The sequence below is a fragment of the Ochotona curzoniae genome, unplaced genomic scaffold (genome assembly GCF_017591425.1).
Source record: "Ochotona curzoniae isolate NIBS_2020 unplaced genomic scaffold, NIBS_Ocur_1.0 scaffold_4701, whole genome shotgun sequence".
Taxonomy (NCBI): domain Eukaryota; kingdom Metazoa; phylum Chordata; class Mammalia; order Lagomorpha; family Ochotonidae; genus Ochotona; species Ochotona curzoniae.
This window is the reverse complement of record NW_024467122.1, coordinates 41522150-41548688: the sequence shown is the minus strand read 5'-3', so window position 1 is coordinate 41548688 and position 26539 is coordinate 41522150. Positions and strand designations below refer to the sequence as shown.

The 26539-nt window shown below is 51.3% G+C and overlaps 3 protein-coding genes across 9 annotated transcripts; 2 read left to right on the top strand and 1 right to left on the bottom strand.

Moving 5' to 3' along the window:
- Positions 1-875: 875 nt before the first annotated feature.
- On the top strand, positions 876-3030 carry SLC39A2 (solute carrier family 39 member 2). The gene is made up of 4 exons (XM_040969793.1): positions 876-990; positions 1180-1310; positions 1892-1948; positions 2398-3030. The coding sequence occupies exons 1-4, from the start codon at positions 876-878 to the stop codon at positions 3028-3030; spliced, it is 936 nt and encodes a 311-aa protein (XP_040825727.1).
- A 9440-nt stretch (positions 3031-12470) lies between these two features.
- Positions 12471-26469, bottom strand: NDRG2 (NDRG family member 2). 7 transcript variants are annotated; one of them, XM_040968859.1, is made up of 17 exons: positions 26406-26469; positions 19248-19313; positions 18521-18601; positions 18162-18203; positions 17697-17802; positions 17351-17471; positions 17124-17186; positions 15905-15965; positions 15624-15710; positions 15377-15433; positions 15119-15222; positions 14744-14788; positions 14445-14496; positions 14158-14205; positions 13904-13939; positions 13684-13735; positions 12471-13471 (listed from the first exon to the last, which is right to left on the bottom strand). In XM_040968859.1, exons 3-17 carry the CDS (start codon positions 18593-18595, stop codon positions 13305-13307), a joined length of 1116 nt encoding a protein of 371 aa, XP_040824793.1. In that variant the 5' UTR covers positions 18596-18601; positions 19248-19313; positions 26406-26469; the 3' UTR covers positions 12471-13304. The 7 variants fall into 7 exon arrangements, with proteins under 7 accessions (XP_040824793.1, XP_040824798.1, XP_040824799.1 ...); XM_040968864.1 differs by lacking the exon at positions 26406-26469 and adding an exon at positions 26371-26391; XM_040968865.1 differs by lacking the exons at positions 18162-18203; positions 26406-26469 and adding an exon at positions 26371-26390.
- On the top strand, positions 23603-25906 carry TPPP2 (tubulin polymerization promoting protein family member 2). The gene is made up of 4 exons (XM_040968866.1): positions 23603-23694; positions 23911-24161; positions 24398-24551; positions 25640-25906. Exons 2-4 carry the CDS (start codon positions 23989-23991, stop codon positions 25820-25822), a joined length of 510 nt encoding a protein of 169 aa, XP_040824800.1. The 5' UTR covers positions 23603-23694; positions 23911-23988; the 3' UTR covers positions 25823-25906.
- Positions 26470-26539: the final 70 nt, after the last annotated feature.

The following is a 26539-nucleotide window of genomic DNA, read 5'->3' as shown; positions in this document are numbered from 1 at the left end:
CTATTGTGAAAATTTGGGAAATGAACCAATAAATGGAAAGCCTCTCTCTGTGTGTGTCTTTCTTTCTCTCTCTCCCTTTCCTTGCTCTGTCTTTATCTATCTGTTATCTGTTTCTCCCTCTCTTGTAGCTCTGCTTTTCAATAAATGAATAAATCCTAAAAATTAAAAAAAAAGCAGGCACAATTTGAAATTGTAACAGCACCAATGTCGTAACAGTAAAAATCACTGCTCAGTGTGTATTTCCATGCCTGTGACTATTTATCTGGAGTTACAGGAAGGGGGAGTCCCCTACATACTAATTCCCACAGCCCCACCTCTTTACCTCCAGGTGGCCCCAAATCCCCTCTGAAAGGGTGCGTTTCAGATATCCGCAGAATAACCCTAAGACTTGGGATGGGGTGGTCAGGATACAGACAGCTTAGATCAAATGTCCTGAGCAAGGCATGGCCCAATTGTCCCCGACACAAAACAGCTAAGGAATAGCTGCATTGATTGTCCTGCTTGGGGTTAGACCGATCCCAGAAATGAACCAAGAGTCTCCACCGGCTCTTGGATTAGTCATGCCATTGAAGAGGAGGCGAAGGCAGCACAGGGCCATGTCTGGCAGGGAGTCTGGAGTTTCTGGTTTTGAAGCTCAGGGAAGGCATGAGTCAGGGGAGGGGCCTCCTTAGACGGGGAGGGCAGGAAGCTGGGGCAGGGCTCTTGATAAGCTGTGCAATGCTGTGCAGGCAGAGGCAATCCAGGACATAGAGAGGATACCAGGAGCCTCCCGGAACTCAGGCAAGTGGATATTCCAGCGTGGATCTCCTCCAAAACCCCACCTGCTCCAAAGATTTAGAGCTCAGCCTGAGGCCCGTCTTTTCCTGCATCTAGACATGGAGCCACTACTAGGAGTAAAAATTGGCTGCTTGTTGGCCCTCCTAGCTCTCACCCTGGGCTGTGGACTTATTCCCATTTGTTCCAAATGGTTCCAGATTGAGGCAGCTACAGGTACATCCCTTTTTTTTTTTTTTTTACCTTTAGCCCGTAACCGGCTCTCACCTCCAGACTGTCCCCATTTCTTGCTCTGATTTTCTCACCATCCTTAAGCTCGGGCTGTTGGGTGCTGCCGCTTGCTCCTTAGTCACCTTGGTCTAGCTCCTCACGGCCACCTGGATTATGACAGCTGCTCTCTGCTAGGTCGTCACCGCCGGGTTCTCAGCCTCCTGGGCTGTGCTTCTGCCGGTGTTTTCCTGGGAGCAGGGTTCATGCACATGACTGCTGAAGCCCTGGAGGGAATTGAATCAGAGATCCAGAAGTTCACAGTGCAGGTGAGCAGCAGAGATGCCGAGCTGTAGGACTATGAGTAACAGTGAGAACAATGTGGGGAGAGGGGCTGGGAGTTGGGAGGGGAGGGAGGTGCTAGGGCCAGAGACATGGACGGAATACCAGCGAAGAAAAGGGCTTTGGGACTGTGTGCAATGGTGAAAGCAGGTCAGCTCGGGGCTTAAGAAAGTGCTGAACAGGGACTGGCGTCATGGCCTAGCGGCTAAAGTCCTCACCTTGAACGCACCAGGATTCCATAGTGTGCCAGTTCTAATCCAGGCAGCTCCATGTCCCATCCAGCTCCCTGCCTGTGGCCTGGGAAAGCAGTCATGGATGGCCCAAAGCCTTGGGACCTTGCACCTACATGGGAGACCTAGAGGAAGCTCCTGGCTCCTGGCTTCAAATTGGCTCAGCCCCAGCTGTTGCGGCCACTTGGGTAGTGAATCATTGGACGGAAAATCTTCCTCTCTGTGTCTCCTCTTTGTATATCTGACTTTGCAATAAAAATAAACCTTTTTTAAAAAAGTGTTGCTCAGTCAGCTGAGCTGCTCTGTTTCCCTTCTGATGTCAGCTTCTTTCTCCCTAGAACAAGACCGAGAATGAGACGAATTCTTCCTTTAGTGACAGTGACAGTTCAGCTCTGGTGAGTGCTTCCCACCAGCCCCTACCTGCAGGGGGAGGAGGAGCAGAGAGGCCTTTCGCAATCAGAGCCCTTTGAGTGGAACATGTGGGGAAAGCTGGTCGGGGAGCCTTCTGTTCTCTAGCTGAGACCTGGGAGAGGAGAGGTGCAGTCAAGCAGGTCCTTTCAGGCTTAAAGACTGCTCCACCACCACCACCCAGAGAGCCACCTGCCCCTTCCATCCACTCCCTGAGCCTTCGGAGATGCTTGCCATGGCTTGCGCTTGTCTCTCACCCTGTTGATAGCGTACTTCCCAGTTCCTCTGGCACTGGCACTGTCCGTTTCTACCCTCAGCTTTATTCCCCCATGCTTTTTTGATATGTTCTGAGACCACACATGCGCGTTCTCTTGGCTCTCCCAACCCTGTCCAACACAATGCATTTCATTCCTCTCCTGCCCTCTCTGTTTCCCAGACAGAATATCCCTATGGAGAGCTTGTCATCTCCCTGGGCTTCTTCCTGGTCTTCCTCGTGGAGTCACTGGCGCTGCAGTGCTGCCCTGAGGCCACTGGAGAATCTACCAAGAGGGAGGAGGAATGGAATGGAGTGCATGGGCTTGCTTTCCACAGCCATGCGCGAAGACCCGCACCTTCTCGGGGCCCTCTTCGAACCCTCATCCTCTTGCTCTCGCTCTCCTTTCACTCAGTGTTTGAAGGCCTAGCCGTGGGCCTGCAGCCCACCATAGCAGCCACTGTACAGCTTTGTCTCGCAGTCCTGGCTCACAAGGGGCTTGTGGCCTTCGGGGTGGGACTGCGACTGGTGCAGATAGGCACCAAGCCAAGATGGGCCGTGTTCTCCATGCTGGCCTTAGCTCTCATGTCTCCCCTAGGTCTTTCACTAGGACTGGCTGTGGTTGGAGGAGACTCCGGAGGGGCACAGGGTTTGGTTCAGGCCCTGTTAGAGGGTGTGGCAGCTGGCACTTTCCTCTATGTCACCTTCCTAGAGATTCTGCCCCAGGAATTAGCTGATCCAGATGCCCCTCTGGTCAAATGGGCCTGTGTAGCTGCTGGTTTTGCTTTCATGGCCTTTATTGCTTTATGGGCCTGAGAAATTCCTGACATTTCTGGTGGACCTTCCCAGGGGTACTACTTACTCCCAAGAGAAACCACCCAAGCAATCACAAGGCGTCCTCTATAGAGAAGGCATTGCACCTTTTCTCCACTTCTCAGGACTTAAAAATGTTTTCCTTGTTTACACTGAGTGACTATTTCCTGGAGAACTGGTGTAAAGACCCTCACTGCAGAGCTGAACTGTCCCATTACACTATTATGCATAATAACATGTCCATTTACCCTTTTCCTCTAGGAGTATTGTATCTCATTGCTCCTGGTGGGATTAAGAAACTGCCTGTTTCAGGAGGTGGTAAAATGGGGAATGGGAGAGAAGAATGTTGGATGTAATATTTTGTTCTGGAATCAGAGCCTCCAGCCATTTTGACAGTTGGAGGCCATGCCCCTAGATACAAATGCATTGCTGAAATTCCAGCAACCTTCTCGCACCTGGCCACAGGTGCTGAGAAAAAAAGGCCAGATTTCTCAGCATTCATGTGAGAAAAGATTCAAAAGCAGAAAGCACAGAGCCAGTGGGGTCATGCAATAAGTTAAGTTGCCACATGTGACTGACACTGGTATCCCATACTGGAATGCCGGTTTGAGACCTGCCTGCTCAGCTTCTGATCCAGGCTACTGCTAATATCCCCAGGAAGTTGACAGAAATTGGCCCGAGTATTTGGATTCCTGCCACCCATATGGGAGACCTGCTTGGAGGTCCTGACCTCTGGCTTCAGCCTGGCCCGTTCCTGGCTGGGGAATAAGCCAACAGTTGGAAGACCCCCGCCCTCTCCCTCTCTCTCTCTGCCTGTCTTTCTCACTACCTCTGGTCTGCCCTTCAAATAAATAATAAAAAATTTTTTTATGAAAAGGAAACCGAAACCATGATGTTGATTTTTTTTTCCTAGCACTAGCCACAGCCACTCCATTTCTAGCAGCTATAACCAGCTGCACGCCACGTGCCTAACAGGCTGGGTAACTGCAGCCTTTTCCATCAACTTTCTGCTTTTCACATAGAGCACTGTGTGGCCTTAGGCTTTTCTTTGAGCCTCTGGCTCCTGGCCGCTTTGCGCTGAGAGATTAAACACCGTGTATTCAGAGAGAGAGAAAGGGGCCAGGTAAATGCCAAGGGTGATTACATGACTCAGTGGCTTTCCTTCTGCCTGCCTTCCCAATCTCCTTTCAGTTGGAATAACAGCCATAATGGACTGCTTCTCTTAATAACTGTTCAAGAAGTCAACCTGGGCCAGGGACCCATCTGTATGCACAAGATCTGCCACTGGGAGGAGACTGGATAAAGGAGTTTGGTGAACTCCTTTGTCAGATTGCAGTCGCCGCAGATATATGCAAGAACCAAGACAAGGAGTAGCCCAAACCAGACCAAGTTACAGGACCTGCCAGCATACATGTGGCTCAGATCAGAGGGTGGGTTAGGCTGGACCAGTCCATAACATCCACCTGCAGCTCCAGGAACCAGCATGGGGTACAGGATGGGACAAGTCAGGCTGCATCATCAGCCATTTTACACGCAAGCTGGAACTTGAGGCTGACTGAGAAAGGCTAGGTTGCAGCACCAACCAGCATAAGCTGGAATGAGGGGCCAGTTGGATTGAACTAGGCTGTAGTACCCACTGGTAGATTTCAAGGAAGGTGAGCCATATCAGTCTGCAGGTAGGGGTCCAGATCAGTAAGTCACTGAGATGGAGGGTCCAGCAGGACATGGATCTCCCATCCCAGGTCATTGGGCCTGCCTGCATGGTGGGTGTTAAACCTGTGAGCCCCAGGATTGGTGGGCCCAGAAGGGTCTGGTTCTCCTGGTCCAGGCACTGGAGCCCACCTGTGTGGTGAGGACCAGGTCCATGAGCCCCAGGAGTTGGGGGTCCAGCAAGTCCCAGGTTACATGGCCTGGAACCTTGGCCTCGCCTGCGCAGTGAGAGCTGAACCCATGATCCTCAGTGGTGGGGAATCTGGCCTGGCCCTGGGTCTCCTGGCCCAGGGCCTAGGGCTCACCTACATAGTGGGTGTCAGGTCTGTGAGCCCAGGGGGGTGGGAGATCTAGCAGGGCCTGGGTCTCCAGATCTAGGTCATTGAACCCATCAGTGTGGTGGGGGCTAGGTCTGTAAGCCCTGGTGGTAAAGGGTCCAGCAGGTCCCAAGTCACATGGCCTGGGTCTATGGGCTCACCTACGCAGTGAGTGCTGAGCCCATGAACCTCAGGGGTTAGGGGTCCAGCCTGGCCCTGTGTCTTCTGGCCTAGGTCCTAGGGTCCACCTATATAGTAGGGGTTGGGTCCATGAGCCCCAAGGGTGGCGGGTGCTGAGGAGCCTGGGTTTCCTGATCCAGGCCACCAAGCATGCCTGTGTGTTGGGGTGGGGGGGGGTGGTGGTCAGTTCTGTGAGCTCCAGAGGTGGGAAAATCCAACATAGCCCAGGTCACCTGACTCAGGTCCATGAGCCCACCTAGAAGAACTGGTCCTCCACAGTGTAGAAGATGGAGTGCTGGATGGCAGACCATGCACATGAAAAACATGGTAGCTCATTGAAGCCTGCAGAGGACATCTGGTACCATAGCAGAGAATGGAGAACAGAAGATATGGACAATTACCTCAGCCAAACAATGACAGCAAATATCTGGGCGACTGGAGACTATAAGGTTGATGGTGTCAGCCAATGAGCATTGGAAAGGATTTCTCATCCATAGATAGGTGCAATTGAAACTATCACATCCATCTGGGCAGAACCTTTGGAGCATGTGCCATTGTGACTCTGGGTTGATATTGGGTGGCGTTTCCCCATCCTCAGGTACTAGGATTGTGGGGAGGCTGGGTATGACCTATCTCCTTATCTTTCCCATCCCCCCAGAAATGGAAAGAAGAAATAGAAAGCTTGGAAACAATGATCACACCCATTCCTCCCTAACTCTGGATCCTTCCCACCCTGATTGACTATGTAAACATTATCTAAAATTAAAAAAAAAATTTTAAAAACCTGTTCATGACAAATCCCAAGGCAGTTGGAATTGAGGAAGAACAGTAAGTTCTTCCAAACCATGGAAGAACCCAGCCTCCAAACCATGAGGTAGAGGAACACTGAGACCTAGAGAAGGATGAAAGGGCATCTGAGAGTCCAATCACCCTCCCCAGTTCACTCCTTCTGATATCTTGTGTATGGAAGCCCAGGTAACCTTTGTCTCAACAAAGTTTCTTCGCTTTCACTCTTGTCTCAGTTCATCCTGCTGCCTTCCCCCACAAAGCAAGGACACGAACTTCCACGCAAAGCCAGTTTGCATATCCAGGCACTGGTAGGAAGACAATCTTCAGGCAAAGATAGATGGTGGCTAGATGAATAAATTCAGACAGATGACAGAAGACAGATTAATGATAGATCTATAGATGGGTGATGGATAGATAATAGGTAGTTATTGACAGAAATAACAGATAGACACAGGATAGATTGATAGATGATTGATAGATAAACAGGAGCTGTGCCATGGTGTAGTGGGTGAAATCTCTCACAATGCTGGCATCCCATTTGGGAACCCTTGGATGCCCCATTTCCAATCTAGCCATTGCAGCCTTTCGGGGAGTGAACAATCAAGCAAAAGATTTCTGTCCCTCCTTCTCTCTGTAAGTTTCAAATAAAAATAAATTATAAAAAAGAAAGAGGGCCCTGCACAATGACTCAGTGGCTAAATCCTTGCCTTGTATGAGCACTGATTCGTGTCCTGGCTGCTCTATTCCCATCCAGATCTCTGCTTGTAGCTTGGGAAAGCAGTAGAGGACGGCCCAAAGCCCTGAGACCCTGCACCCATGTGAGAGATCTAAAGAAATTTCTGGCTTTAGATTGGCTAAACTCTGGCCATTGCAGCCACTTGGGGAGTGAACTCGAGGACAGAAGATCTTTCTCTATGTATCTTCTTCTCTCTATAAATCTGCCTTTCTAATAAAAATAAATAAATCTTTTTTTTAAGATACCATTTTGCTTTAAAAAAGAAAGATAAATAGTAGATGACAGACAGCTAGGTAGATAGATAGATAGATAGATAGATAGATAGATAGATAGATAGATAGATAGATACAGACATACATACATACAGAGGGAAGTTTCCCTAAAGAACCATCCTGCTTCATCTTCCCTTCAGTATTAAGTGCCACAACATGTAATGTACTCAGAATAGTGACTGGTAACAATACTGAAGTCTTTATGTTGAGCACCTGCCATATGCCAAGCCCTACCCCACTGCTTTCACACACATTTTCTCAACTACACAAGCCTGACAGGTAGATACTATACCCATAGGAAGTCTAGGGAAACAGGTATTAAGAATAGTTGAATCATTTATTCATATAGCTGGCTGGGCTTCCAATTCATGTTTTTATGATTCCAAGAAAGGCTCCATCTGCAGATTCTCTTCTTCCTCACCTTTACCTGAGCACCCCTTCTGTGTCCTCATCCCACTATGTTTGAATCCCAGAAGAAAGAAGATAGCATATTGGATCACTGAGGCAATTTTAATAAAAGGAGTGTTTGGTGAGGTGTGGGCAGGACTTGAACAAAGCAACGCATGATGATGCAACACCCAGAGGCTGAGTAATAAAAATGCATTGCCCAGGCTGAAGAGAAAGGAACAGTTGCCAGAAAAAAAGAGAGAGCCATGAAGGAAGAGTTATGACCTTTAACAGAGCATGCAGCTGGCATGCAGGGACTCAACCAGGAAGGAATAATCCCAGCCTCCTTCCACTCTCTGATCTATAGCCAGTGTCAAATCCAAACAGAAGCCAGAGGACAGAACTGTCTACTGACATATCGTAAACAACTCAACCGTATGGGACACAGAAAACAGGAAAGACAGCTAGGAGGCAAACAGAAGGTGTCTTGTATACCGCCCATTCTCCGCTACTCTCAACCTAAGTGATCCCGCCAAGACTTCAGATGAGATAGACTAAAAGGGACACGATGCTGTGGATGTTAAAAAGCTATTTCTAGTACAGAGGATTTGCATGACCATAGAATGGAGATGTAAAGAGCAGCACATTAGACTGGGCTATTCACCACGTTTCTGGGTCACTGATGCTATCAGCATCGAAGGTAAATGAGGTGGAGCTTGGGATATGTCAAGCATGAGTGAGTCACATACTCTTGCTTCCATCTCAGGAGCCTTTGAATTCCCCTTTAGCCTTCTTTACATTCAGCCTTTAATGCTTTCTTTCCTTGTCAGATATATTTCCTTTTCTTTCTCCCAAAATTCTTACTAACCAACACCAGAGCCATCCTTAGTTTAAATCATGTTTTTTTTTTCAAGTGCTGGGAAAAAAACTAGAGAATAGTGCCTCAGTGAATATCCAGAGGGACCCAGAGAAGGAAACAATCTTCTGATCACTTTGAAGAGTCAGGACACCAGCAAGAAACCGGACAGGACTCTAAAGGAATAGGAGACGTATAAGACTGAACCAAGGAGGGCTGGAACAGGAACAAGGGTAGAACCATAGGAGAGCAGGGAAAGCTGAGGTGGCTGAGGTGTGGTGACAAAAAGCTAGATTGAGGGGCAAGCCTTGATTCATCTAAGCGATAGGCCATAACCGGGTATCTAGAAGGATAAGAGTTTTTTAAAAATAAGATGAAATGCAGGACGGGGAAAGGGTACGATGAAACCAGTTGGAATAGTCACGAAGGAATTTACGTGGGATGATTTTGAAATCTCAATCCCCGCTCCACCTTCCTCCTTCCCTCCTTCTGGACACCCCCCCCACACACACACACACACACACACTTACACAGGAAGGAAATAGAAGATGAGGCCTCCAGCCACCCTCTTCCCAGAGCTACCTTCCTTTCTCTGTCACGAGTAAGTCGTTCTCTGATGTTCAGCTCCTGGAACTCCCCTTCCTTCCAATGGCCAAGAAGTTGATGTAAATGTTACAACTGTAGGATGACAGTTGGTGAGCAGGGTGAGAGGGAATAACATCAAACCAGAGCTTAGAGACTGTGCTGGGGCAGGAGGGGAGGCCAGAGAGCAACACCCAGAAATTAAAACCAGACAGCAGCAGCAGATGAGCCTTGGGGAGACCACTTGTGCTCCATCACCCCTCCCTGCAAAACAATTTGGGGTGTCTTACTGCCTCCACTTGCTCCTGACTCTGGTCTCAAATGGCAAGGGCCAGCTGCCAGCATGTAAGTGGGTTAGTATGGGTGAGTGTGGCAACCAGCTGGTCATCTTACATTCCTCAGTGACCTGAAGAGGAGCCCTTTACCACTAGCCAAAGTGGCTTGAAGGCACCCTGAGAGAGACAAATCCCCAGGCACAGACTTGTAATGATGCTCACAAATTACCCACTGTTGATTTCTAACAATTGCTTCCTGAGTTACTATGTTCAGATAAGAGATATAACAAAGGCACAATGCATTCAATTTCTGCTCTTTTATTTGTCCAATTCTGGAGAATTTCTAATGTTACTGGTGATAGGGTGCAAAATACATAGTCTGAGACCAGCTTTGTGGCACCAAGTTAAGCAACCACTTACGGTGCCAGCATTCCACATAGGCACTGATTCGAGCCTCAATTGTGTGCCCCAGCTTTTGATCCAGCTCCCTGCTAATGTGCCTGGAAAAGCAGGAGGGGACAGCCCTAGACCTTGGGCCTTAGTACCCACACGGGGACCCAAAGCCAGGCCCAACCCCGATTGTTGCAGCCATTTGGGAAGTAGTTCAGCTGATGACTCTCTTTGTCTTTGTGGGTGCTCCTCCCTCTCCCTCTGTGACTCTGCCTTTCAAATAAATCTTATAAAAAGATTTTTACAAAGCTCTGGACATCATTTACTCATACCTATGGCCTGAGGTCAGAAGAGACACATTTTCCTGTTAGTGCTGAAACCTCTCTTCCCTAATCACTGGTGTACTCTAACTAACATTTAACGTGCACCCATCCGTTTCATTGCAGTTTCCCTGTCATCAGAGAATCATTTTCTTTTATTTTCTAATAAATACTATTAGTACTGGCATTGTGATATTCTAGATTAAGCCACCGCTTAAGATGCCAGCATCCCATTTGGACACAGTTCAAGTCCCAGTTTTTCCGATTCTGATCCAGCTCCCTGATAATGCATCTAGGAAAGCAGTGGAGGATGGCACAAGTCCTGGACCCCTGCATCCACATGGGAGACCTGGAAGAAGCTCCTGGCTCCTGGCTTTGGACTGGCTTAGCTCTGGCTGTTGTGGCCATTTGGGGATATTGAGAGGCAGAGAGGCAGGGAGAGAGAGAGACAGAGAGAGAGAGACAGAGAGTCTTCCGTCCCCTGGTTCACTGTCCAAAAAGCCACAATACTTGAGTTGGGCAGATCCAAAGCCAGAATCCTGGAGTTTCTCCTAGGTCTCCCATGTGGGTGCAGGGGCCCAAGCTCTTGGGGCATCTTTCACTGCTTTCCCAGGCACCTTAGCAGGGAGATGAATTGAAAGTGGGGAAGTTAGGACTTCAACCAGCACCCCTTGGTGGGTACCAGCATAACCCACTACATTACAATACCAGTCCCTGTATTAAGTTTCTATATCCTGTCCTTAAAGTCTTGGAAATACATTCCTTGAGAATGAAGGGGAAAGAGAAACAGTAGCGCTAAACCTGAAGCAAGACAAGAATTAGGGAGTTTGTGGTCACGTTTCTATAAAGTCACTCCACCTTTCATTTGATCTCCAGTCTTGAGCCTGGACACGGGCAGAGGATCATGGTATCAGGGTCTGCCTGCCTAAGTTGCTGGGCAGGACCACACAGAACATAGCTGCAGGCCCAGGGAAATTCAGGAAGCGGCCTGGGAACTGGGGAGTTAATTAGGAATTCTGCCAACCACACGGGGGCACTGTGTCCCCGTGAGCTAGCCTACACAGTCTAGGATCAACAAAGTGGGGAGAGGTCAATCAAGGACAGCAAATCCCCCTCCCCAGCTCCTGGCAGAGAGCTCCTCTAATGCTTACACTCCTTATACAGAAGTATCTACAGGCTGCAAACACACACACGCACACACACACACCCATAATTTGCTCCCATGTTTGAAGATCACCCTACTGTGAGTATTATTCATGGAAGTAGGGGCAGAAAACACCTGCCTTTTCTTCCACAATGTACAACAGCAGCTACTGCTAATAGAAGTGGAGACCAGCTGTGCTTCTTTGCCTCTTCCTGTTTCTTTGCTTAAAAGCTACTGGGCTCCAAGGATTCTGAGGCTATCCCACGTATGGTGACCCAACACACTCACCATCCAATAACTAGCTCCATAACTCCCTTGAGTACTTGGTACTCCAACCCACTCTTGACCTTGGCCAGCCTTCTTTAATGTTGACTCTATCCTTTGGGATGAGGGGTGAAAGATTCAAGAGTCAAGAGCATACTCCAGGTCTCACTTCTTACCCCTCCATAGAGAGCTCACTTCCAGAGATAGTGTAATTAATTGCCTGTGCAGTTCCTATTGATCAGTCTGGCCAATGATATTACAGTTAAGAGTCCATCCACGCATGGGCCAGGTGTGGTGGCCTAGCAGCTAAAGTCCTTGCCTTGAACACACCAGGATCCCATAGTGCGCCGGTTCTAATCCCAGCAGCTCCACTTCTCATCCAGCTCCTTGCTTGTGGCCTGGGAAAGCAGTTGAGGATGGCCCAAGGTCTAGGGACCCTGCACCCACGTGGGAGACCCAGATGAAGTTCCTGGATCCTGGCTTCGGATTCGCTCAGCACCAGCCATTGTGGTCACTTGGGGAGTAAGTCATCAGATAGAAGATCTTCCTCTCTGTCTCTCCTCCTCTCTATCTGACTTTGCAATAAAAATAAACAAATCTTAAAAAAAAAAAAAAAAAGAGTCCATCCACACTGTGTGTGCCAATAACTCCACAAGGTGTCTTCCCTTTTTGACTTCCTATGCATCGAGGGCCAAGAATCAGCCTGCAACAACCACAAAATATCTAAGCTCCGCTTAATGGTTTCTGTGACTCTTCTGACAGTTTCCAGATGGGATGACCCATGAATAGTCCAATCCCAACAGCAATTGCATTCATCCTGCTCCACTGTTTGCACTGAACCATCCAAAATGGAATCTAAACCACCCCTAGGAAGAGCCTTGAAGGAGGGTACCTGGTAAAATTATCCTTGGCTACTTCTTTCTTGAGATTCCTATGTTGCGTGCATCTCTGAAATTCTGTTGCATTTCTCAATGCATTACTAAGGAAGTCTAAACATCTCTCTTTCTTAACCTTGAAAATACTGTCAGGGTTAGGAATACCACAAGCTTACTGGAATAGCAGCCACTTTCTAGTTTCTACGTGGTTGTATTTTGTTAAGTGTCAGCGGTACACAGGCCTGTCCCGTGGCTGATGTCACTTGGAGAATGTGAGAGTTGGGCAGCAGAAGATAGGAAAACAGAAAGACACAAGCATATCCAGCGAAAAACAGTGATGGCGCTGAGATTCCTCTACAGTTTATTGTCACAGCAGAAGTTGTGGGAGACAGGAAGGCACCTGCCACATATAACACAGCATGGTCAGAGCTGTGGGTAGCCCTTCCCATCTCTTTGCCAATCCCCAAGCAGCCTAGCCCAAACTTGGCTCCCTCCCACACCCCACTCTAGATGCACACTGACAGCTACCAAAGTTAGTGCAACCAAATGGCCCCAGGCCCCTTCCTATTGCCCTTGCTCCAATCCTTCCACCACCCTTATCCACTGCCCATCACTGCCCATTGCAACTTTCTTCTTACACTTATGATGGTTATGTCCCATCCTGAGAGCCACTAACCCACTGGCAAGCCCTCCCCTGCCACACATTCATTCAAGACCCACACCTTAGAGGGGGCTAAAGGATTAACATCAAGAAGCCATATCAGCTTTGGTGAACGAAGTCCCAGCCCAAGCCCTGCCCCCCCGCCCTTGTAAATATGGTTTTAGAATGGAGAGTCTGATGGAAGCTCCATGACAATCACAGTCACCTCTTATCCCTCCCCATACAGACATTAGACCAGAGAGAGAGGACACATGTCTTCTCCTTCATAACACCAAAATGGGAGATGGGGATAATTCAGGGGTCTGGGTCCCTAAGAGATATTAGGCCATCTCTCACAGGAGCTGGGGGGAATCACAGGTTAAAGGTCAAGGTTAGGGTAGCAATTAAAGATCAAGGTTGTCTCTCCTTATGATCTGCCCATTTTCCCTTGCTTACTCTGGCCCAATGCCCTTATGCACCTCCCAAGTTAGTGCTGGGGGAGGTGAGGGCTAGGTCCCACACCAGGGCCACAAGGGTCATTCAACAGGAGACCTCCATAGTGTGCCCTGGTGGCCCGGAAGGCAGAGTCCCAGACTCGCTGCTTTGGGACAGGGTGCGAGAGCGGGACCGGTTGCCATCAATGGATGCGGCACTGGTCAGAGAGGCTGTGCGAGACCGGGACAGGCGGGTCATACAGGATGAGGCCACTGTGGAGACACAAAGGACAAACACAGTCAGTGGGGTGCTTGGGTGGAGGCCACAACTTCTACTAGGGCGAAGGCATGGGGGAACATCAATGAGCTAGATCTGGCAGATGGTGGTGAGTCTAAGAATCAACCTAAAATGCTCCCCCTGCCCCATTAGGAACCACGCCTCCTCTCACGTGGGTCCTCATGTCCATCTTTCTCCCCATACTCACTGTAGCCCATGCCTTGCAGGAAGTACTTGAAGGCCTCAGTCAGTTTGCCTGGCTGTGAAAGTAAGACAAAGAGAGGGAAAGAGTGAAGTGAGCTTAGAGCCAAGTTGGAGCCCAGACCACAGGATGTGTGAGGACAGAGTGCAAGGCAAAAGTCAGAGTTTCACGCCACTCATATTCTATTCTGCTTTTCCCAGGCCACAGGCCTTGCAGGAGTACTCACCTGAGTTAGCTGGGGCTGACCTCCGGAGTCAGCCATCTGTTCAGGTGACAGCCACCCAGGAAGAAAAAACACACATGTAAGTCAAATGAGCCATCTAAGGAGACAGAAAAGGGGCTCTCTCCTAGTTTCCTCACTCTCCCTGAAAGTGCCTCCAAGTACCTCTGCTGGCTTAGAAGCTAAGTCTGGAGAGGAAAGATATATTACTCTGGACAGGGGACCAGGAGGCAGGCTGGGCATGGAGCAGGATTACTGACCTTGAGGAACGAGGTCTGGGTAGGGTCCAATTTTGAATTACATTCCACCTGGAGTAAGGAAGAGGCTGATGAATGAAGGAGGAAAACACTCCTATGGCCCCTCCTTTGCAAAGAACTCAGGATCCCAGTTCTTTGCCTACCCCATACCCAATTCCTCCTTAACAGGATTAAATTGCTAATGCCCAAAGTTGATTCACTCCCTGGGACAAACAGAACTTGCCCCTTGGTGTGGTAACCCTCTGACCACCATTCTATATTCCCCACCACCATCAAGACATCCTACTGACCACTGCATCTTCATGGGGTGCTTGGTCTCCTACCACCAGCATCACAGGGCACCTACAGGCAATGCAGGGGAGAAGACAGTGGGGGCAAGCAGCTGGGGAAATGTGGGGCTCCCAAGAGGAAGCAGCCTTCCATTTCTCCCCTGCTGATCCCAAGAGGATTTAATGGTGGGAGAACAAAAGGAAAGGGTAGGTAGGCAGCAACAAGGAAATCTCTAGCAAATGACCCCCGTCTTCTGAGGGCTGTCAACACCTCAGGGAGATGCAGGCAGAGGGGCAAAGCCCAGGTTCTAGAGTCTTACTTGAGGGTGACATCACCACCACGCTCGAAGTTCAGGTCTCGACGGCTAGAAAAAGTTCAAATAAGAGGCATTGGAGCTGTCCATCCAGACGTAAGCCACCTCCTCATAGGAAAGCTACTTTTCTTCCAAAAATTACAGTCAAATAATGATGTTTAGAACTGGAAAATGAACAAAGTGGCCAGTAGATGCCATGTACATCCCAAGCACAGTCATTTGTGTCTCAGCTCCTCAGGCAGAAGGCAGTGAAGGAAGCTGAAGGGGACAAGTCTTCTCAAACTCCTCACCTATCCTTCTTTCCCAAGTCCATCAGCATGCAGAAGTACCCACAGAGACCCTCCTTTGGGGGCATGCTACACACACACACAGCCCACCCACTTGTTGTAGCTGTTCCAATATAGTTCAATGTTGTCCAGATTGGGTGCATGTGTAATGATATTTCTGTACTTTTGTATCAACTCAGAATTTCCAGACAGCTCTTCCTAGAAAAGAAAGGAGAAAAGTAGGGTTTACAAGATGAGAAAGAGGCAAACTTTCTTCTCTCTCCAGATCCTGCCCATCCCTAAAAAAGTCACTCTTTGCATTCAGATCCTTGCAGATCTGTTCTACCTGCCCTCTTCTTCCATAAGCACATACCTGGCTGAAAAGATGCCCAAGAATCATCTCCGGAATGGAAGACGTAAGGCCGGTTAGCTGTGAAGAAAGGGCAGGTGGGAAAATTCAGAACCTACTAGGGCAAAGGAAGCAAGAAAAAAGTCAAATGATAACAGCTTCCCGTTCCCAATCAGCCCCTCCCTGAAGCTCAGAGGCCACTTGGTGATGCTGACAAGGGTCTACCTGGTCCCACCCTAGGTCTCAGCACACAAACCCTTCCAAACCAAACCTTGTGGGCTGCCCAATCCATCCAGCCCTTGGCATTGGGATCAATGTTGATGAGGACAAGGCCTTCAACGGTGTCGGGGTGGGTAAGCTGAGGGGGCAGCAGAAGAACAGAAATTACAACCAGGCCACAGCCTTATCTTCACCACTGAGCTCCGCCTGCTGTAGGCTCCCACAGGACCTAACTGCTCACCCCCAAGCCTACTTACTCCCACAAACACACACCAACAAACACAGCTCTCCTAATTAGCCGCCTTGCCCTCAGCTGGGGCTTTCATTGCTTACAGCGTATCGTGATAGAACATAGGCTCCAGCTCCAACTCCAACTCCAATTATTGTAGAGAAACTGAAAAAGAAAGGAAGGAAGGGAGACAGAAAGAAAGAAATGTATATTTCATGGGCTTCATGGTCCCAGACCTGCCACCACCCAGTCTCCTCAATTGCCTCTCCCATTCTTCCTTTCCAAGGTCAGGGCATGAAGTAGTATCCAAAGCAACCCTGCTTTGGGGGAATGCTACAAATGAAAGGAAGATCCCAAGGTGTGCAGGCTGGTCCTGGTAGTCAGTGTAGAGCCCAAATTCTCTCTCCAGCCTAGTGACCAGGTGTTTCCAAGAGAAACAGCCTAGCAGACATGCTCAGTTTCCAGAAGCGAGTTCAACCCATTCTACTTCACTTCCTGGTTCCTCTAGAGCCAGGGTGGGGAACTATTTTTCTGCCAAGGGCCATGTGGACATTTATAACATCATTCACAGGCCATATAAAATTATCATCTCAAAAAATGAGCACGCTACAGATTTATTGAATTTCCAGTCCCGCCTGTGGCTGCCTTGGCAGAGCCAACCAGACTAAATGATTCATCGGGACCTTATATGGCCCGTGGGCCAGACGTTGCCCATCCCTGATCTGGAGGGATGGAAAGGGCAGAACTTTTTAAAAGATGTGGAAAGCAGATACCACCTTAGTGGACAACAGGGACAATGAGGGAATCAAGGCAGCAAGGTGGCCCAAAGAGGCCCAGAGCACTGGCATCTAGGAAAGGACATAGGGAGAATGCATGCCAGGAGCCACCACCAGCCTCTGCACACCCAGGAAGCCCCTTGGGCATTCCATGCTTCTCCCACTCTCTGCGACACACCAGTTTACCAGGTGTGTGTACAGAGGAGGGTGGGCGGGAAGCCAAGACAGGTCTGGCTGGTTCCTCAGGGATTAGGTCATCCCCTTCTCTCCCTCCAGCTTCACAATCACAGAAGCCCTTCCTCAGCCGGGGCCAGAGCCAAGCAGCAGCCCTTCCTTCTCCTTTTCTCCATGTCCTAAGCCTACTTCGCTGGCTCTCCTCAATGATCTAATCCCACCATCCTGGCTCTCAACAATGGGCCCAGAGGAGGAAGGGTATGTGAAAGGTAGAGAGCAAACCAGCAAAAGGACCTCAAGGGACCCTGGGATTCAGAGGGACTCCCCAAGCTGGCGAGAGAACTCTGGTCTGGAAAGGTCCCCAGGTTCTCACTTTAGGTACTGCAGGATGCAAGGGATCATGTCTGCAAGCTGGTCCAGAGATGGGTACTGATAGCTGGGGAAGAGAGAAGTGTTAACACAGATACCTACCTGCCCTGGAATGCCCCACCCCAGGAGGGATTCCCAATCCTCTAGCATCCCACCTCCCCAGTCAGATCTTCCCCACACCTGCCCTGTGCCTCACGCTCTGGTAGAGAGGTTATAGGAGTTACTTCTCACCCCAAAGGGAACACGGGAGCCCCCTCTTCCATTCCAGGAGCATCCACATGAACCCGCACAAAGTTCTGGATGATTTCCTGCATGTCCCCAAACTGAAACAGTGGCTGGAAGCAAGATTTATCTAAAGAGAACCCACATTGCCCCAACAACACAATCAGATGGGGAACAGTGTTCCCAAAGTTCGAACCCGCCCTCTTCCTGTCAAACCCCGGTCAGACCAATTCCTTGACATGCCTGCCCCTCGGTGCCCTTCCTGCTCACATGGACCCTTCCCCTCATATGGAGTTTCCACCCCAATCCCAGCATCCTCCTGGGAAGGAAAAGGGGGAAAAACGAAGGTCCTTACAGTTAAGTCCCACATCGTGATAGGTGAGTATCGCTGGGCGTTTGGGTTTGGGGGTGCCATAGACAGTAAAAGTGATGGAGCCATAAGGTGTCTCCACTGAGTGAGTCTGCAGGAAAACAGGTCACTGTCAGGTAGGAAAGGGGGCCAGAGGAGGAGTGATACAAGTCAGGCACTGGGGTGGGAGGCGGGCATTGGGGAGGGGCGTAACAAAGTATGAGAAATCAGATAGGCTAGAACCTAGGGACATACGCCAATGGAAGTGAAGTCTGAGGGTGGGAAAGAATCATGAAAGATTGGAGAACACCAAGAAACTCTGAGAAAGGAAGAGGGAGGGGTGAGCCACGAAAAGGAAAGGACTGGAACAGAGAAAGGAAGTGAGGGGGATGAGCCAGGTAGGGCCCTCCCTCCTCTATCAGGGGAGAGGAGAACCCGTCCTCCCGCCCAGAACCGCCCCCAAGATGTTACCTGTCCCTGGTCCAGGAGGATGTGGGCAGCTAACTCAGCCTCCTGGAGAGACATATACACACACACAGAGACACAGAGACACACAGCCACATAGTCACAGATGGAGAGACAAACACAGGGAGAGAGACCAAAGACAGGAAGCAATCAACAAGAAAGAGACATGGAGAGGATGGAGGTTAGTGTAATGACAGGACAAGGGCCTGGGTTCCCAAATGCAGGGAACTGGGAGCAAGACTGGGGCTGAAGAAAGTAGGGTGCGGGTTAGAATCAGATGGGTGGGCCTGGGAAGTCAGGAGGCCAGGGAAGACTTGGCCACCTGCAATGCTTTGGGGCGCAGGAGGCAGAGGGTCTCTAATAACCTTGGCTGCCTGGGCTGCCTGTCCTGGCAACAGGGGCTTCTCCTCGGTGATCTGCACTTCCTGCAGCTCCGCCATGGTGGCCTGCAAGGTGACAAGACAAGCGTTGCCTGGCACCCTTGCATCTCCTCAGACACCTGGCTGCTTCTCTAACACAGGATGGTGCCGGTTGCTCCAGAAACCTGCTCTGGGAATGGCCAGAGAGAGGGCTTTCCCTCTGCCCAGCTCCGTATCCAGGGCCTGTTGAAGAAGAATCAGGATGTGGCTTCTCTTCAGACTAGCCATCGCCACTGCCGCCGTCCCCACCCCCCACTCAGTTCCAGAACTCACCCACCCCCACTTGCCTGTGGAATGAAAATGCCAGGATAGAGCACCTGTGCAGCTCAGATTTCCCAGGCTATTTTTAGGGGACTCCCCCACATTCTCAGGTAGAGAGTGCCCCTCCAGCTTGAGAACTAGGTACTCTAACGATACTCAGGGACAGGGTGGTGACAGTTGACAGTTGACTATGTCCTTCAATTAAGGCTCCAAGGTCAGCAGGGACTGAGATGGCCCAAATTAAAGACCAATACATGGAAAACAAACAAAAAAAGGGGGGGGGGAGGGGACGCATGGATGCCAGCAGCCCAATAGCTCCTGCCCTCCAATGATGAATGCGTTAGCATGCATTGGACACCAGTAAGGCCTGGGAGGAGCAGGGAACCTGCAGCCCTGGCTTGGGGTCACTTACTGGGCTCTCAGTCACCAGCTGCAGTGGGATTATGATGGGGATTCTCACTCCTCCTAACTCCGGGGCCTGAGGAAACACAGAAACAGGTGAACAACATGAGAAGCCAGCTCTGTCTCTCCAGGACAGCGAACCTCAGCCAAGACAGAAGGGGTCACTAAACCCTGGCCAGTGTCTGCGCCCTGAGTCCAGAGAACACCTCCTCTCTAGACTGCTGCTGGAATCAATACGGCCGGGGGGCGGGTGAGGAAGCGATGATGTGAAGGTGAGAGGGTGGCCGTGTCCCAACCTCCGGATTCTAATCCCGGCTCTGCCACTACCCCATGACCTTGGCCCAGACGGCCGCTACTTTCGACCTCAGTGTCCCATCGGCAAACTACAAGGGGCGCTCTTAGGAGCCCCTAAACTGACAGTTGTTGACCACGCCGATCAAAGCAGACCCCGGCTGTTTCCCTGCACCCCCCTGAAAAACAAGCCTTGATGCCTCCATTTCTCTCCTCCACCCAGTCTGCCTGTGGAGCCTGCGAGTGCAGGGCGAGTAAGACGGTCCCAAACTTTCCTTCCTGCCTCCACCCCCTTGCCCCGACGGCCCGCCAGGGCAAGTGCCAGCAGAGAATGGATGGGATAGGACTAGGGGACGACTGGACCCAGTACCCAGAACCCGTCCCCACGCCGCCCGTCAGTTAGGGACCCCCACCCCTCGCACGGCCGATCACTGAGGTACGCCTGGATCCCGGGCGCACGCCCCAGCTTGCCTGTCGCCCGCGGGGCCTTTGTGCGCCGCCGAGCGGCCCTTCCGAGCGGCCCCTTTTCCGCGCCCCGAGGCCGTCAGCCCCAGGGCCTTGGGATCTAACCGCCCCGGGGCCCCAGGCCCCTCGGCTGCCCCTCCCCCTACCTGCTGTCGCCGCGGCCGCCGCCACCTTCACTTGCCTTTGACTCGGGCCCGCCCCGGCCTGGGCTCCCCACGGACCCGCCCCCGGCCCGCCCCCGGGTCCGGCCGCTCCCCGCAGATCCGCCCCACAACACCCACCCCCGTAAACACGCCCCCCTCACCCGGGCCAGACTGTCTGCCGCTCCGGGAGGGGGACTCCGGGGGAAGCCGGACGGCGGGAGCTCCCCACAGCACCTCCCTAGCGGGGCGGCATGGGGTGTGCCTGCGGGGACCCCGAGCCGGACGAGGGGTCCTACCCACGCCCTCCGCGCTGCCCGGCACCCGGGACCCCGATTGTCTGTCGCGCACTCGGGGCTCCTTCCTGGGAGGGTGGAGGGGACGGGGGGTGGGGGTGGGGGGGACACCCCTAGACTCCTGATACCCCAGAATTTCGACTCCGCCCTGCCTGAAACAGGGCCAGGTTAAAGAAGGAGGGGGTGGGCGGCAACGGTCACCGTGGAGCCAGGGTCTCTCGGGGCCGGGAGGGGCAGGGGTGCCAGCTCCAGACAGGGCCGGAGGGCGTCGCAGGCGTGGGGAGCCCCGACTCCGGGCTCCCGGGGTCCTGGTACCTCTTCTCTTGGAGGCGTCCCGACGCCTGCTCTTGGGCTGCTCCGGGAGAAGTTGGACAACAAGGCGGGGGGAGGGGGCGCTATAAATAGAGGGCGAAAGCAAGAGGGGGGAGAGGGTGGCCAACGGGGACTCCGGGGTCAAGGCCCCACGGGGGCGGGGCGGTGGCCGGGGACCCCCCGGGGGCTCGGACTCGACGGTAAACAGACGCGGGGGCGGGGCCAACCTTGTGGGGTGCAGCAGGGGCTTGGGGGTGGTGGGGAGGAGGACGCCGTGTCCCGGGCTGGGACCCAAGAGACCCTGTGGCTTTGGCGCTAACCCCTCCCAGTCCGGCCCAGAAAAGGAGGGCGAGACCGGCTCAGACCGGCTGAATCGCAGTGCCCAGGCGACAGTGCCTCGGAGACCGAGGCGTCTCCCTTCGGTGCCTGGGGAGGGGGTGCCCTCTGAGACTGTGCTGTCATTCCCCCACCCCACCTCCTCAGCAACACCTTCTCTGGGCCCCCCTCAGAGCAACAGCCCCCTGGAATGGGCCGGTGGGTGTGGCTGAGGGAATTCGAAGTTGTCCTGGGCAAAAGGAACCCGGATTGAGTTTCTGCCCACCTGCCCCCACTTCCAGCCCTACCCCCACCCCCACCTACCTCTGCTACCAGGATCATACCCACCCCATCCCCCTTCAGCCTGGTTCCCGAGTTGCCATTTCGGGGGCTGGGCATCAAGCCAGTTAGAAACAATGGCCAATGGAACTCGAGCTGCCAACTGCAACACCAGCAGACTGGCCCCCCAAGACCCCCAAATTGCCCTCCCTCCTCCTGCCTGGGAACCACCCTGGGTACCCCCAGCTCTCTCTGTCCGAGGCACATCAATGCTGCTTTCATCCCCACTTGGCAGGGTCTGCTGGAAAAGAAGAAGCCAAGAGGGAGGAGGTGACCCAGGGCAGGAAAACTGGTCAGGCTCAAACTCAGCCTTCAACAACCCCCAACTGAATGGGCCCTCCATGTCCCCCAATTCAGAGCGCTTAGGTTTTCCTTGGTAGCCTGCTCCCACTCCCATCATGACCACTCCCCAAAAAGCTGGCACAGAAGCTGGACTCCCCCTCCTGGCTCCTTGCCTGGTCACCCTTGCTCTATGGATACCAGTTTAATACTGTTCTATACAAGGAAAGGCCTGCTAGAATCCAGATCCTAGCAAAACATGCCTGGGACAGGGCAAGTGGGCTCTCCCCTGCCCCAGTGGGCCTTGAGGAGAAAGAGCCTAAAGAAGCACTGTTGCCTTCCGGCTTCTGCCCTGTGTCCAAAGTAGTCTCGCTCCCAGTGGGGGAGGAAAGGACCTGGAGCTTCCAACATCTAAATTCGTCCCTGGGTCAGGATGACTCAGGGGGAACCTGATAAGGGGCTTACGCAGGGGCATGAGGCAGACACAAGATGGGAAATTTCCACTGAGATCTGTCTGTCTCCTAGGTTCAGGGGTCTCACCCAGTTTGAGGTAGGCCAAAGTGAGGCTGGCTCTGCCCTAAGACAAGGTTCTTCCAAGCCAGGATAATGCCTAGGGCCACCTGAGAGCAAATGCCCCAACAAGAGTGATCTATCACAAATCTCCTTCCCTATCAGCTCTGTGCAAGCTGCTGCGCTGATGACATTCAGAGGAAGTGTGAGATCTAATCACACCCTCAATCAAAGTTTATGATTGAATGATGGAGAGAAGATATAAGCACAGAGAACATGGAGAAAATCACATGAGTAAGTCTGGAGTTATGCTCAACAGGCTAATCCTCCACCTGCAAGTGCCAGGATCCTATATGGGCACTGGTTCATGCCCCAGCCTCTCCACTTACAATCCAGCACTCTGCTTGTGGCCTTGGAAATGAGTAAAGCATGGCCCAAAGCCTTGGGCCCCCACTATCATGTGGGAGACCCAGAGGAGGCTCCTGACTCCTGGCTTCAGATCGGCTCAGTTCCAGCCATTGCAGCTGCTTGGGGAGTGAACCAACAGATGAAAGATCTTTCTAAAATATTTATATGTATATCTTCTAATATGTATTAATTGTAAAGAAGGGGATTCTTTAGACGCCAGTGTAGTCATCCAGGTACTAAATGATAAGGACTTAAATAAGGTGGAAACAACAGGGCTGGAAAGAAAGGAGTTGATTTGTAAGACAAGCCACCACCAATGATGCCAGTATCTTATATGGGTGTCAGTTCAAGTCCCAGCTGCTCCACTTCTGATACAGTTCCCTGTTAATGCCCCTGGGAAAGTGGCAGATGACCCAAATCCTTGGGCCCTGCCACATACATGAGAGACCCAGAAGTACCTCCTGGTTCCTAGCTTCAGCCTGGTCCAATCTTAGCTCTTATGGCCATTTGGAGAGTGAACCGGCAGATAGAAGATCTGTGTGTGTGTGTGTGTGTGTGTGTGTGTGTGTGTGTGTGTGTGTATAATTCTGCCTTTCAAATAAGTTCAGGAAGCTCTTCACTCCTTTGCCCAACCAGCTATGAACCAGGCAGCAGCCTTTACTAGACACCAGAATCTATCTGCACCTTGATCTTGACCTTCCCTGATTCTGGAATGATAAGGAAGAAATTCCTGCTGTTTGTAAGCCACTTACTTTGTATATTATAGCTTTCTAGACAGATGAAGACATCTCCCCTGGGCTTTCCCCAGCTTTCCTTTTGGGGCATACATCAGGCAATTTGATCAGGACCTACAGGACTGGTGAACTGGGAAACAATGATGTGATTTGTTCATCTTAGGGAGGTCAGCAGGTTAGTGACCTGCTCACATCAACATGCAAGGTAGAGAGACAAAAGCCCTGACCTCTATAGACAAGGACAGGAAGTGATGTCACATAGACACTGCTGAAGTCATAGACACTTTCCTCCTTGTCCCTTTCTGTCACCCCCTTTGCATCCAGTCTTCCCCCTACCACCCAGCTCCTGTACAACTGCACACACAAAGGTTAGGAAGGGTCAGACGCTATCCAGGCACTCCTGAGCACACAAAAGTGGTGGAAAGGGGAGGGATTATTCAGTTGGTAGGAGCCATCAGTGTATCCGTAGTACTGGAACCAATCCACAATGTAGCAGGGAAAGGTGGGATGGGAGTGAGGGGGGGAGGGGAGTTGTTTTTGTTGCTAGCTAATTTTATATTACCGCTATCCTCATTACTCTTCAGTCCACCCCTCCCCTCTGCCCTCACCCCTGAAGTTGTTGCCAGCCTGCCCCTCTACCCTATCCCACCCCCCATCTGACCATGGCATCAGAAGCAGAGAAGACATTCCAGCGCTTTGCTGTCTTCGGAGACTCTTCCAGCAGCAGCACCGAAATGAACAACAAGAACTTCGCCAAGCTCTGCAAAGACTGTGGCATCATGGATGGCAAGGCAGTGACCTCCACAGATGTGGACATTGTGTTCAGCAAAGTCAAGTAAGGGAGTCGAGACAGGGTGGGGCTGAGTAGCACAAGCAGGGTAGTCAGCATGGAAGGGTTCATGTGGTGGCACATTTGACCCTGCCAAACACCTACTGGGCTCCTGGCGCTGTACTGCCCTATAAAGGGGCTCAGTGGCAGGACAAAGGATGCCAAATCTGAGTAGGAGAAAAGCCATCTCTTAAAAAATAATGAGTTTATGTTACAAAGTTCCTGGATTTCTGTCCAACCAGAGCCAAGAATGCCCGCACCATCACATTTTCACAGTTCCAAGAGGCAATGAAAGAACTGGGCCAGAAGCGCTTTAAGGGTAAAAACCCAGACGAAGCCCTGGAGAACATTTACAAACTAATGGAAGGCAAGGATCCAGCCACCACGGGAGTGACCGTGAGTAACATTCTTCATCTCTGGCTTTGATTCTGCACTCCTGAACCCTTTCTGCTTTAGTCTCCCTCTCCACTGACCTGTCTCCCTAACCCAACCAACAATGTGAGCCTGGGGTGATGGGGCAGAAAGCCTGGGACGACGGGGCAGAAAGCCTAGGAAGATGGAGCAGAAAGCCTGGGGAGATGGAGCAGAAAGCCTGGGGAGATGGAGCAGAAAGCCTGGGGCACAGTCTGCTTTGGAACCAGCCTTTCAGAAGTGGGGAAAACATGCCCAGGTGGAGGAAACAGCTGTCCAAGGTACATAAGCCATCTTATGGACAAGCATGTGGCACCCATTAAGAACACCTGCTGTATTTACCGTACAAGGGATTACTCATAAATCTGATACCTAACTCTGCTCCTGACTCCAACTTCCTGCTAATGCAGACCCTGGAAGTTCATGGCAATGGGGGGCTCCTGCCTCCCAACTAGATCTAGATGGAGTTCTCTGCTCCTAGCTAGCTCTGCCATTGTGGGCATTTGGAGAGTGAGGCAGTTGATGACAGCTTTCTGACTATTCATCTCTCTACCTCTCTGTTTCACTCTTATTTATATATATATATTAAATGGAATTCAGACCCAATCCCAAGTCACCAGTATCTGAGCCATCTTACTAGGGTATGATGGCTTCTGGGAACATTACTCTGAGAACTTGGTACCTGATGGCCAGTCAGCTGTTCTGATTGGTCCCTCACCCACTTTCTTCCTTAACTGTTCCCTCTGTACTCGCTTCTCTGCATATTAAGCTTGGGAGTGAAGTCCTCAGGGCAACAGCCTGATCAGAACAACTCTTCTAGAAATAGCAGAATGCACTCTCCTGGCCCTCCTTTCACACACACATTTCCCACCCTCCCACCCACCCCTGTCAGACAGCTCCTCCTTTGTGGGTGGGTGAGAGCTCTGGCAAAGTTCCTGTCCTGGGAACAGCACAATGCCAGAGGCAGGGCAAGGCCTGCAAGTGTTAGTTCCAAAGCTCTGTGGCCATCTTGGGGAAGGGATGTAGCAGTACAGGGGAAGCAAGAGGACTCAAACCCTTCCTCTGGCTTGCAGAAAGCAACCACAGCGGGTGCAGTGGATCGTCTGACAGATACCAGCAAATACACTGGTACCCACAAGGAGCGCTTCGATGAGAGCGGCAAGGGCAAGGGCATTGCAGGACGGGAAGAGACAACCGACAACTCAGGCTATGTGAGTGGCTACAAGGGTGCTGGCACCTATGACAAGAAGAAGTGAAGAGGACCTTCATGCCAGCCTGCCAGTCCCCTGAGCCTGCAAACTAACACCAGGGAGCATGGGAGACAATAAACATCTGTGTGTGCAGCAGGCGATGAGTTTTGTTTAACGAGGGTGAGGGACAGGTGGATTCACCAGTGCCACAGAAGAGGGACAAGAATACTCTTGGAGTCAAAGCTCTCAGCTGTATGCCCTTCAGGCTCATGCTTACCAGTTATAAACTCATGTTCCCCTCACCAAACGCCTCTAAGAACCCCGTTAAGGAATATGTTTACAGATCAGAGATGAACCACATGTGGAAGCGAAAGGATTTGCTATTTGTCATATATTACCAGCATTCATCTCCCTCGACCTCCTAAAGTAGAACGATTCTTAATCTGGTCAGCTGTGACCCAGATAGCACCTAGGAGATGCTTCCTAGTCCTTCATCTTTGTCACTGTGACCCCAAGTTTGCTGAGGAAAAACCAGAAGCCAGGTAGCATGGCCTGACTGCTATAATGATTTTGGTCTTGAGCTGGGATGGAGTGAGGTGAAACAGCCACCTCACCTCCACTGTGGTTCTCAGGAGGCGGGACTTCTTACCAACTGCTAAAGGAGCCCAGGGAGATGACCAGAGCAGGGTGGCCACCAGGATCCTGTGAGTAGGAGTTCCAGTGCACTGATGAAAAGGGAACTCAGTCAAAACTCAGTCCATATGTCTTCAACTTTTTATTTCA

Coding starts and splice junctions, on each gene's coding strand:
- SLC39A2 (XM_040969793.1), top strand. CDS start 876: ATGGAGCCACTACTAGGAGTAAAAATTGGCTGCTTGTTGGCCCTCCTA. Junction 1,311..1,891: donor TCCAGAAGTTCACAGTGCAG/GTGAGCAGCAGA, acceptor CTTTCTCCCTAG/AACAAGACCGAGAATGAGAC. Junction 1,949..2,397: donor ACAGTGACAGTTCAGCTCTG/GTGAGTGCTTCC, acceptor TCTGTTTCCCAG/ACAGAATATCCCTATGGAGA.
- NDRG2 (XM_040968859.1), bottom strand. CDS start 18,595: ATGGCGGAGCTGCAGGAAGTGCAGATCACCGAGGAGAAGCCCCTGTTG. Junction 18,204..18,520: donor AGGCAGCCCAGGCAGCCAAG/GTTATTAGAGAC, acceptor ATGTCTCTCCAG/GAGGCTGAGTTAGCTGCCCA. Junction 15,223..15,376: donor TTGGGCATCTTTTCAGCCAG/GTATGTGCTTAT, acceptor TTTCTTTTCTAG/GAAGAGCTGTCTGGAAATTC.
- TPPP2 (XM_040968866.1), top strand. CDS start 23,989: ATGGCATCAGAAGCAGAGAAGACATTCCAGCGCTTTGCTGTCTTCGGA. Junction 24,162..24,397: donor ATTGTGTTCAGCAAAGTCAA/GTAAGGGAGTCG, acceptor CTGTCCAACCAG/AGCCAAGAATGCCCGCACCA. Junction 24,552..25,639: donor CAGCCACCACGGGAGTGACC/GTGAGTAACATT, acceptor TCTGGCTTGCAG/AAAGCAACCACAGCGGGTGC.